Below are 12,452 nucleotides of genomic sequence, written 5' to 3'. Positions count from 1 at the left end.
TGTTTTGAATAAGACAAAACATGACTATGACATGGTGTTGCAAACTGCAATGTTTTTTTAAAATAGCATAGATTATGGGCTAGCCATGACATTATCAACTCGGAAAATGCTGAATCAACTAAAGGAAATATGTGGTTTGCTTATTTCTGTCATTGGAAAAAAGACAAGACAACTGTAATATGGAGATAACAAGTATTGCCATAAATTTAAGAAAAAAACATTTTTTTCTGGATCTAAAAATAGTTATTTATACCAATTGCTTCTTTTGTATGTAGATTGCATTCTTTTTTAGAAACAAATGTTTACTTCTGTAACATACTGTTTATATGTTCTTGACTTGGAACATTGCTGATGGTCAAACACAACCATAAAAAGATATTGCATGTTCTGCTAATAAAGGTAAACTAACCTCATCAATAATAGGCTTCAGTGTGACTTGAAGATAATGCTTCCCTGCTAGTTTCATGGTTTCATCAATGCACTTGGAAGTTAATGAGTTTCCTCTGAAAATGGTATTTGGATCTCTGAAAGCAAACATCTTGTTAATCATTTAGCCTTCTTATAATAAACTTTTAATCAAAGAATTGCAGGAGATATGGGTGTATAAGGTATATTTGGAGGCCCATTGAAAAGGACTAGTCATAGTGTGAAGACCACTAATGGTTATCAGCCTCAGATTGCTGCAAAGGAAGGAGGCCACCATAATTTGCTGGGCACAGATTGCTCCTGGGTAGCCAATCCATTGGCATCTCCACAAAAAGTTTCATGTTGGTATTGCAAGGCATGTGAAAAACCTATCCGCAACAAACATTTCAGAGATTTCTGGAACATTCCATTTCTTCCCTATGCCATCCTATCTTCCTGTACTAGTGGACTTGTTTGAACTAGTACCAGTGTGTGGCAGTGGTGGGTTTCTACCAGTTTGCCCCGGTTTAGGTGACCGGTAGTGGCGGTGGTGGGAGGCTCTGCTCACCTGCCCAGACATCATCATGGCCGCTCTGCTCATGTGCAGAAGATTCTGCCCATGTGCATAAGCGCTGTGCACGAGCGAAATGAGTGCCTGCATGCGCATGCTCACAGTTCCGAACCCGTAGCGAAGATAAGTGGAACCCACTACTGGTGTGTGGTGTTCCAGATAAAATTGGAACCAAATCACATCTGAGGCATCAGAAAACATCCAACTGAAACAAACTCACTGCATCATTTCTGGAATAGCTGAATTGGTATGGTCCTAAAAAAAATGGAATAGTAGTTTGCACATATCTCTAGCCCTGATTTTTACAACCCCATCAGCATCTTGTTGTGCAAAACTCCTCTCCTTGCTGCCCTCTCTGGCATTAAGATCTGCAGGAGAGATCCTCTTGAAATGTCCCCATTGTCAGTAACTTGGTCAGTCTCAAGATGTGGAAGGCACCTTGCAATATTAGTGTTCTCCAGGCCCTCAGCATTTAAGAAATCCATAAAGGAAAAGTTCTTTTGCCAGGCTTGTGTTGATCACATTATTTTAGTACAGGTAGTCCTCAACTTACAACCATTCAATTAGAGACCGTTGCAACAGTACTGAAAAATGTGACTTACAACAATACATCACACTTACAATTGTTGCAGCATTCCCACAGTCACATGATCAGAATTTGAGGGCTTGGCAACCAGCATGTATTTAGAATAGTTGCAGTGTCCTGGGGCCATGTGATTTCCATTTGCAATCTTCCCAACTGGCTTCCAATAAGCAAAGTCACTGGGGGAAAGTGGATTTGCTTAACAGCCACATGATCCATTTAATTCAGTGATTCGCTTAACAAATGTCACAAAAGTATCATAAAATTTTGGACCCAATTGTGGTAGTAAGTTGAGGATTACCTATATTCATCATGTTTTTAAATCAGCTGTTTCGTGCTTTAAAATTAGCAATTGTACGTGCTTATTTGAATAGAAAGGCAGGGCAAACTGTAAATGAATAAATAAACAAACAAACTGGAGCAGCTGTTCTTCTGTTAAGTCTGGTCAGCAAAACCCAGGATTCTTCTAGAAAAGCAGGTAATTGAATAGGATAATTGTTTTAGTGGAGTAGCTGTCTATAAGCTGATAAGTCTATAATTCATAGCTGTAAGAATGAATCTGTAGTGAAGTAAGTGTAGAAGATAAATGAGCTATCCAGGCTTCAAATCTGGCTGCAGAACAAAGAAATACACAGTTATGCAGCTTGGTCCAATCTTTCTCTACCAGATTTGCATTCTTTCCTTAATCCATGGATATTGTATCTGGTATCAGAATTTCTTCTTATAATAAACATATGAGGCAAGTTACAAGGTATTTAATGAAATGGGATCTATCCTACTATTGTTCTGTGTGTTCTCTTAGCTAAGTTTTAGGAGAAAATAGTTCCCAGGATATCTTTGGAAACTACTCTCCTTGTATAACTATTCTATTGGTTGGTAAAAATAGCATAAGGAATTTAGCTATGGAGCTTCAGGGCAAAATATTGACCTTGTTTTTTTTAAAAAAAAAAAATCCTTATCTTTAAACCATTCATCAGTCTAAATGTTTAGATGATGCAATTCTGTTCCTGTCTTTATTAACCACAATCACAACTTTTTGATGGAACATCACACACCAGTAGTGGGATCCACTTTTTGAAAATACTTGCTATGGAATCCTTATCAAAAATGAATGTGGAAAATCAAAAGCCCATTTGTCCTTATGCATGACCTTCCCCCCCAAAAAATCATTATTTGCTACTCGGTACCTCTTTTTACAATACATGCACTATTGTACTTACTGAGTCCTTTTTATTTCTGCATTTGCAATTGCACTAATGAAAGGCACGATTTTGCCATAGTGGAGGAAGAGTCGAACCAGAGGTATGGCTGCCTCCTGTTTTTCTCTGCAGACTTCACCCAGTACGTGGGCAGTTGATGATGAAACAGGCTAAACAGAGAAAAACAAAAAAGTTTAAATAGAGGCATCCCTAAAAGAATTTTTAAACGAACTGCCAAATTCTTAAGAGCAATGTCCATATACATAGAAACCTATGACATGATGTATTGAGGTCTAATTGTATGTATGTATATCTAACATATTTCTTTCATTTAATGTCAGCTTTTACTTAAGTGGAATTACAAAAGAAAACTTGAATTTTGGGCACTTATCAATTTAAGACATGCTATCTATGACTACATTTTCTCCTTATTTTATTCCAGTCTGGGTTTGTGAAATGAAAAGACTTTGGCTTGGTTGATATGCTGTATTAAGCCATAATGCACAAATTAACAATATGTGTAAATCCAACAACTATTGCTTTTTCAATAAACTGGTAAAAATAAATGTTTAGTGGAATAAGGTATCCCAGTCTCTGGTATTTTTTGTCAAAGTTGCTACAATATGTCAATATGAGATTTACACTGCATTCTTCTGTGAGGAAAGGAAATTAATATTTGATGAAAGAAAGCTGAGAGCTAGAAGAGATTTTATAGAGGTTTAGAGACCATGGGGACAGGTCACTCAAAAGATTACAGGAGAAACATGGCTCATTAAGAAGAATACAAAGGAAGCATTGACCCTTGACCTCCTGAAGAAATGACCAAATCACAAGTTCAGGAGAAGCCATGCAGTTGCATCTTCTCAAAGAATAGCAAGAATGCTAAGTAGACTAGAGAAAAGGCTACTTGAATGTTAGAATTAAAATGTAATTTCTGATACAGAACTATAACTCTGCCTAGCAGGCCGCATGTAGCTTGTATGTTATGCAGGGCTGCACTAAGTCAATTTTTCTCAAAGTTTCTGCAATTGTCAGCCACTAAATTAATATTTGCAAAAATGTGAAGTCCACCCACTGAAAACACCTACTCCTAATGCTTTTTCTCCAATGGGAATTATGTTTTTGACAAATTAGTTAATGACCATAGTTGTGTTTAGGTATGATTTTCTATTACCTCTTAATTTTTCTAAAGATATTTCAGCTAATTTTGTACTCCTGCAATAATAACAAATCTTAACATGAATTTGATCAAGAATGTTCTTGGGTAAAAGTCTTTTAATCCTAAAGACTTGCTTGAAAATAAATGAAATCCCAGTTTTAGATACCTATTAGCATTTTTCTTTTTGAGTTGCTTGTGTGAGATCACAGATTTACGTAGCAAAGAAAAGGAGGAGTAGCAGTCTACCCTGAAGACCTGTTTATTCTGCCACTGATGCATTTTGTCATACCAGCTGACTTACAATATATGTGGGTAGGTTTCAACTGACCACCTGATAGATCTCTGCAAACAGCCAGTATTCTATAACCACTGTTTGAAAATTGTGCATTAAGTCAAGGATTACCAATTTATCGAGACAGTAGCTCATGACGTATCGCGACTTTCCCTTTGCTAAAATGGGGGTGGGGATGGCCAGTGCATGATGCATCCGGGCCGCAGGCCATGAGTTTGACAACCCTGCAGCAGCTGATTCTAATCCAGTAGTAGTCAACCAGCTATCTTCAGAAGCTATCTGTATGATGGGCTTCCTTTCTCCCATAGTTTCTACTAGCTTACTAACCAGACCGTGATGGCGAACTTATGGCATGCGTGCCACAGGTGGCATGCATAGCCATATTAGTGGGCATGCAAGCTCAGCTAAGAATTTCAGTACTAGGGAAACAGGCTGTTTCCTGCCTCTGGAGGGCCTCGGGGGGTTGGTGGGGAACGCCCATTTTTCTCTCTCCCCAGCCTCCAGAGCCTTTCTAGGAGTCTGGGGAGGGCGAAAACGGCCTCCCCCCCCCGGAGGCCGAAAATGGCCCGTTTGCCAACTTCCAGTGCGACCTTTCTAGAAGCCTTTCTAGAGGCTGGGAAGAGCAAAAAACAGGCCTACCATGCCATCTCGTGCCAGGAGCAGGGGAGTGGGGGGGTGTGTGTGTCACGTGTGTATGCGTAGGGGCAGGATGCATAGAATTATGGGTGTGGGCATGCACGTGTGCAACCCCCCCCCTCCACTCCTGGCACGCGATAGCAAAAAGGTTAGCCATCACTGGACTAGACTATCAAAACAAATTACTGCAGTGAAGTTCTCCATGCAGGATATCAACAGCCTACTGATGAGTCAATGGATAAGCTATTGGAGAAAGTTGGGGAGATTATTATTTTCCCACAGTTTACAGATGGAATACAGAAGCAGATGGAATTCAGAAGGTGATATACTAACAGGAAAGGGAAAATAGGAAGTTATCAGATGTTCCCTTCTAGGCCCTACTCAAGGAAGAATTGCAATGCAGAGATAAAATCACTAGTTTCTCATTGCTAGTAAGCATAGGAATCCAGAGATTAAAATGGGCCCCCACTGAAGTCTTTTTCTCTTATTCCAATGATCCTGATCAGGACTGTTGGCTTCCCACAGCCAAATTATTTTGGGGATTCAGTCATCATAAACAAGATTATTTCCTGAACATTTGCCCCAGGGGAGGTAGAAAATGCATATTTCAGTATTTGCCTTCTAATTAGCAAGGAGCCCATGTTTGCAGAGAGCGTGAGGACATCAGACCGTTTATTGTAAAATGATAAATATGAGAAGAAAGGAAAAATTACCTCAACATCTGCAGATTTTAATAAGAGGTCTCTAAGGGGGTTGTAATGCTCTGGAAGAAAGACATGGTCTTCTGTGTAAACCACATTTAACCGCAAGGAACCTAGGTCATCAGGTTTCAGTGTTTTGTTGCCATTAACTCTGGGCTGCAGGAAATACCTAACAAAGGAGAAAAACATAAAACAGCTTCTAAAACTATATATAGATTGTATTGCATATAGAAGGCCTTTCTTCCCAGTATTATGAAAGAGTCTATAAATCTTTCTTCATATCTTTTCATTTTTATGTGCCTAAACACATTATGGTTGTGATGACATGTATTTCTACCTAAAACTGGATTGGGAAGGTAGGAGAAGGATTTAGAAAAAACACACTAAATAAGAAATCAATTATGACAGGGAGCAAAATTGTTCTGAAACAACTTATAAAGAAATACAAATAAAGGCTAAAATAGTTTAATAAAATAGAGTACCATGCTTCATAACAGCTGGACTGTCGAAGAAATTTGAGTGGCAACCTCAACTCTCCCAGAAATTCATCTCCAAACTTCAAGTTGCTTGCATTCCAAAGATCAACTCTGCAACAGAGCAAAAGGCAGAATGAGAGACAGAAGAACAAACCCTTTCTCCTCCTCTTTAATATTTTCATTTCTTTCTTCTCCAAAAAATACAAATCAAAATTCAACTAATTAACTAACCAACTCCAAGACAAAAGAGGATGTTTTTTTAAAGTCCAAGCTGAAGCAAACATGAGAGTACTGCTATGTTAACTGGTAACTCATTTTAGGTTGACACAGTAAAAAGACTTGAAGCTTATTTCTATCAACCGAGAAGATCATTAAAGAAATAATAATCTGATTTCAGCATGTGATAAACATATAGAAATAGATTCAGGTATTCCATGTTCACAACACAATGTTTTGGCTGTGTGTATTTGTTTCCATTTCTTCCTGTTGTTTAAATCTAGAAGTTCAGGTTGTAAAATCATAATTCTTATAGCAATGTGTTCATTGATGTGACACACTAGTGAACTTTGAAAGGAGAGTCATCCTGTTTTCAAGGTAAAGGTAAGTAGAACCCACCCCTGGTCTGTTCATATTTTTCTGTACATGGTGTTTGCTTGAATTTGTTTGGTTGTTTGAAAAACCCCCGCAGAGATTGCTATGATTCAAAGGAACTTTGATTAAAAAAATCTTTTCAAAAGGCACTGAAATCCTTCTGAAATTTCTTCTCAGGCTCTTTGTCATCACTTTTCTGTTGTATTGAAAAGTTTCTGTAAATTGCTAAAGTGAAATTATGCTGGCAGCAATCAGGCAACTTCCCCAATCGCTCTGATTGAGATTAAATATTACAACAGGGTGAGGATTAGATATGGTAAATTCTAAATGCGTGCAGGAAAAGAGAATAATTACTGGCATCAAGAGATGGAAGGCGTATGCAAGAAGCAATCTTCAGAATTGCATGATTCGAAGAAAAATACCAATACTGAATTATTTCAAATGAACAGAGTCAGAAACAAACTTAACGTCTCCAACAGATGGTACTGTAAAAAAAGAGGGGAAACCAGTTTCAAAGTGGAACAAAATGCTGATGTAGAAATGCCCCAACTATCCAAGGAGGAAAAGCAAAGGTAACAAATAGAAAGGCACTGCTACTTCCATTCATTGCTGATTTTACCAATAATGCAGAAGGTCCCCAACCTTTGCGGCTCGGTAGACTGCTGCAAAAGGGGAGAGGAGAACTGGGCCATGCGAGTGGCGGGCTGGTGTGTGCACACATCCCTTGCATAAGTGGTGGACCAGTGCGCATGCATGCAGCTCAACTTGTGCAAGTGGTAGGCTAGTGTGCACATGTGTGAGTGTTTGCCGGCCTACTGCTTGTGCAACTTGAGCTGCGTGTGTGTATATTCTGGCCAGGCATCCACACAGCCCAATTCTGAATAGGCCACAGCCGGTAGTGGGCCACAGCTCAGGGGTTGGGGACTCCTGATATAAAGTATTTTACCTGATTTCCATCTTGTCAACTTCATCAGCATCTTCAATTTCAAAGTGAGATTTCTTGCTATAGCTGCTTGGCCTAGTAATCTAGTGCAAATAAGAATTTTTTAAAAAGGATCTTATTATTAAGAAAAATCCATTGGACACTTTATATAAGGAACCTCTGTGCAATTGCACATTATATTTGATTCAGTTTCATAAATTTAATTGTATTAAACTCCAACCTGTTTAGATAATGCTTTTATAAGCCTACATATGAAGCTGCATCATATATTGTAGTATAAGTTATCTATACCTCTTTTAATAAAGATATATGCAAGCCATTGAAACAGTAGGTATTTGTATACCACTGACTCATTTAAAATACTAAAAGGATCATTCCTATAAGCTGATTTGGCAAGCAAGTTTATTTTACTATACTTATGTTTACCATTATTCACTTACAAAAAGTGCACTATTTTTCAGATGTTTAAAATATTGCAGAAAAAATCAATTTCATTTAATGGAGAAAAACAAAGAGCATGTTTAGAAAATGAAACAAAAACATGTGTTAGTTATTCCAGAGTATTATGCAGATTAATTGCAATTTTCCATCAGATTAATTGCAATTTTCTTAGCTTTTACCCTGTTTCCCCTAAAATAAGACATCCCCTGATAATAAGCCCAATCGGGCTTTTGAGCACATGGCAATAAGGCCAAGTGCTTATTTCAGGATTCAAAAAAAATATAAGACAGGGTCTTGTTTTTGGGAAAACACGGTATATATCCATAATTCTAACACTGTATTTTACTCAGTTTGTGTACAAAGCGTATTGATCACTCACACAATCATTCTGAGGCAAGAGTGACCAGAATTTACTTCTGATACAATAAACCAGAACATGACAATGTAAGATTTCTGTTCATGCCTGGTCAATTCATTCCATTTCTCTCATTTCTAATTGGTAGTAAGCATTGCAGGCAGGTCTCAGCAGGATGATTTACAGAGGATATCTTAACTGGAATATTCCTTCTCCCTCTAACCAATGGTTTGTTCAAAACTTGGTGTTTTCTGAAGTTCAATGTGTGCGATATACCATTCTGTTTATTTATGACTAGCATTTGAAGACAGCAATTGGTATGATAAGAGTATGGATGCCACCCCTCCACACATTTATCAACCTTGCAGAATTCTTTCATTCACCTTGACAATCCCCAAGGTAGGACTGGTATAGCTCCATGCACCTCTACTTGTATTACAAATCCTGCTCTTGTACGTTAAATCCTATATTCCAAATCCTTTTTTGTGTTAAATCAAGAATGACATATTTACAAGTGGCCTGAGGTCAAAATTCTGAAGAACAATGGCAAGAGATATGAGCAAAAATCAAGGAAGCATGCAAGCAAAACACCTAAGACATTTGAATGTAAAACAAATATTCTCTTACATCCTGGATAACACAATGACTGAGAATTCATTATAAGCAATTCCCCCTGCCTTTCCACCCCAAAAATTTATGATTCATGGCTATACAAAATCTGGACCTATGGGAGTATGATTCAGATAGCCTAGGGAACATACATCAAATCAACTGATACTGTTTGTTAAAACAATGTGGTCCTTTCATCTGATGTGACAAACGATCTCCCTCATGGACTCAATCAATTACAAATACTTGAAGGTTTTTCTTAATTAAAAAACACCAGGTAATCAATATCCAAATGAGAACAGGAGGAAACCAACCGAAATTACTGATTAGAAAGAAATTCAGAAACAAAGTCTTCTAGTGAAGCCATTCCTCCAAATTTTAGTTTCATTTTTAAGGATGAAGCAAGCTTTCTTGATTTTTCCCTCTTCCTCTCATCTGGTTCTCTACAATTTTATAAGTTACAAAGGAAGAAAACAGCATTGGTAAATATAGAACATTGTTTTCTACAATTAAGACTAAATTTTATTCTCCTTGACCTAGCGGCTAGGAGTTTTATAACAAATAAATATACCCAGCACTTATTGGCAATGCAAATTTCAAGTACATGTGGAAATTTTTGTGCAGAAAGCAAAAAAAACAAAACAAACTATCTATAAACAGATATTGTGGAGGACTGCTGCTTCACCTGCCAATGTCTTCTATATTCTAACATGATATCGGAACATGGAACTTGCAAGAAGAGTGTTTGCCGATAGTAGAGGAATGTCCTGGGACTGGATATTTCTCAATTTCCCAGAGCTCCAGTAAAAACTTCTCTCTCTTTTTTTTTATTTTCTAGAAAGGTTTGAAAAGACCCAGACCCATTGGAATCAAAATAATTTGGCTTCATCTACTACTAATTTATTAATATTCTCGCTATTCAGATAATAGGGAAATATGTTATATTTCTATGTCCAAGGGAAAACCGCTATCGGTCTGCCAATGCTCCAGACAAATTGTAGAGTTGAAGGCAGGAAAACCAACTGCCCTAAGCAACAACTGAAAGGCTTAGATAGAAGATGAAATGAAAGGAGGAAATAAAGAAAGGGAAGAATTTAGTCTGGCATCCTTCACAGAAAAATAGCCTGAAGGCTCAGTTTCACCGGCTATCTTTAAAAGGCCTGGCTTTATGGTTTTGGAGAAATGATGACAGGACTGAAGTCAGATGATGGGGCTTATGCTGATGCTTAATTATCCCCCTGAGAAATCTGGCTCAGTCCTGCAGGAAGTCAAGGGCCAAAGGAGCTCCATTTTGAGACTCATCCCTCCTTCTGCAATTCTTCTCCTGTATGGCAGATAGGCAGTTTAAGAAGACGAAGAAAAAGAACTCACATTATAATGACCACGGCTTAGGTTAATCTGTAATTATGAGTCAGTTTGAACTCATCTTTTTGTGGGCAAATCTAAAATGTAATAACCTTTGGAAGCGATTGCCGGAAGGTTAGAAACACTTTATTTATTCAGTACAGTTACAGACTGGCTAGTATAATACATGAATATAATATCCTGCAATGGGACATAAGTATATAGTTTGTGAAATAAAATGGGGTAAATATGTCCCCAAGACCCTTTGTCTCACAGCCTTAAAATCTGAGAAAGGAGAAGCAAGTCCACTCTGTATAAATTATATAAATACTCATTTCCCCCTGAAAATTGATATTGAATAAATTTTGCCAGACATATCTGACCTTTCCTGTCTGAGTCCAGATATTTTTACTTATTTATCCTTGCTGTAAGTGCAGATAGTCCTTGACTTAAAGCCATTCTTTCAGCAAGAGTTCAAAGTTATGACAATGATAAATGATCTTACCCAGTGGTGAAATCCAAATTTTTTTACTACCAGTTCTGTGGGCGTGGCTTGGCGGGCTTGGCAGGGGAAGGACACTGCAAAAACTCCATTCCATCCACACTCTGGGGCCACCCAGAGGTGGTATTTGCTGGTTCTCCGAACTACTCAAAATTTATGCTACTGGTTCTCCGAACTGCTCAAAATCTCCAGAACCTGCTGGATTTCACCCCTGGTCTTACCACCCATGTCCAAAGTTACAGCTGTTGCAATGCCCTCATGGGTCATATGATCAAAATTTGGGAGCTTGGCAGCCCACCCATACTCACAACTGCAGGGATGTTGCAACTACCGCTACCCACCTATCTTTCCCCCCACCATCAATGTCATTTTGACCATACATTCCATGCCCCAGTTCGCCTTCACTGTCTTCTTGCTCTCTTTGCTGACAAAGTAGGTGTGTCTGTCCTGGCTGCTATATAGGTCTGGCTTTGTTTTGTGAAAAACGGGAAAAGGGCTGCTTTCAGCCTGTTTCCCTCCCTTTTTGCAACACAAAGCCAGCCCAATAAGATCCAAGAGTGTGGTGAAAAAAAAAAAGGATGTTTTGGCACACACTGTCCTCGTTAAGTTACCTTATGGTTTGTTTGTTTATTTTCTTTTTGCCATATGAGCCAACTTTATATGGCCCAGAAGCCAGACCTGGCATGCCTCAGCAGCAGCGGGAACAAGAAGACAGTGGCAAAGGTGAACTGCGATGGCACTGCGGAGGGCAGCAGGGTGGTGAAGGCAACTGGGCCCAGGGAAGCTGGGCTTGGCAAGCAGGCCCAGAGCCACACACTGTTTGCCGTCCTGAAGGTAGGGTGCAGGGTGGTCAGAAGGGCAAAGATGGGAGTGAGATAGTGAACAAGGTCCCTCCTGGCCCCTTATCTTGTTGAGGCTCAGGGCCAGGAGGGATCAAGCTTGGAATGGCTTTGGATTTGGGTGCGTCCTTAGTTAATGACTGCTAAAATCATTTAATGACAGCATGGAGACTGCCAGAATTGCAGTCATGTGATGCAGTCATGCAATGTCTCTCTTTATGACCTCATTCTAAATTGAGGATTACCTGTACTTCAAGGACAGAAAAGCAAAAGGATAATAGAAAATAGTATCCAGACAGATTAAAAAGCAATCAAATATAACAGGTGTGTCAGAGTTCCAAGGAACATCCCCAACGATGGGGGCGTATGTGCACAAATGTGTACGTGCAAATATATATACCAATAGGTTTTAATGCTTCTGAATACTTGAAACATTTATATGTTCCTAATAATTCCTAACAATTTCCTATCTGCTAAATCAATAATACCGTTCAGCTAAAGCCATGACAGTCAGTCTCTATGAGGAAATTAAGAACTGTAGATTGTATTTATCTATTTTGTTTGCTTGTGGTTTTTTTTTTTTACATGTGTGTTATTTATTTGGAAATAAATTGAAAAATGATTTGTTTTCTGAAAATCTCCATTTTGACTATATTCAGTATATGAAAGTTGGTTTTGATACCCAGAAATGTCACCTTCCTTCCTTCCTCCAGCCTCAAATACGCTTCAAGATGCTTTTCAAATACCTCAGAAGCAGCTGCATGTGTAAAGCATAGGAGGGGACCAATTTATCTTTACTGAAATTA

The 12,452-nt window shown here is 38.5% G+C and overlaps 1 protein-coding gene across 4 annotated transcripts in view; it reads right to left on the bottom strand.

Annotated features, from left to right (window-relative positions):
* RASA3 (RAS p21 protein activator 3) overlaps window positions 1-12,452 on the bottom strand; it is a 140,928-nt gene that overhangs the window by 23,787 nt on the left and 104,689 nt on the right. For all 4 annotated transcript variants that reach the window (XM_034419257.3, XM_087895397.1, XM_087895396.1 and 1 more), the window contains 5 exons: window positions 7,560-7,639; window positions 6,029-6,133; window positions 5,559-5,715; window positions 2,780-2,928; window positions 410-524 (listed from right to left, as the gene is read on the bottom strand). In XM_034419257.3, the coding sequence (XP_034275148.1) occupies window positions 410-524; window positions 2,780-2,928; window positions 5,559-5,715; window positions 6,029-6,133; window positions 7,560-7,639 (606 nt within the window). The remainder of the gene's footprint in view (window positions 1-409; window positions 525-2,779; window positions 2,929-5,558; window positions 5,716-6,028; window positions 6,134-7,559; window positions 7,640-12,452) is intronic.

The sequence above is a fragment of the Pantherophis guttatus genome, chromosome 5 (assembly GCF_059756535.1).
Source record: "Pantherophis guttatus breed Tessera chromosome 5, ASM5975653v1, whole genome shotgun sequence".
Lineage (NCBI taxonomy): Eukaryota > Metazoa > Chordata > Lepidosauria > Squamata > Colubridae > Pantherophis > Pantherophis guttatus.
The sequence above is the reverse complement of the archived record's forward strand: the minus strand, read 5'-3'. Positions and strand labels throughout refer to the sequence as shown.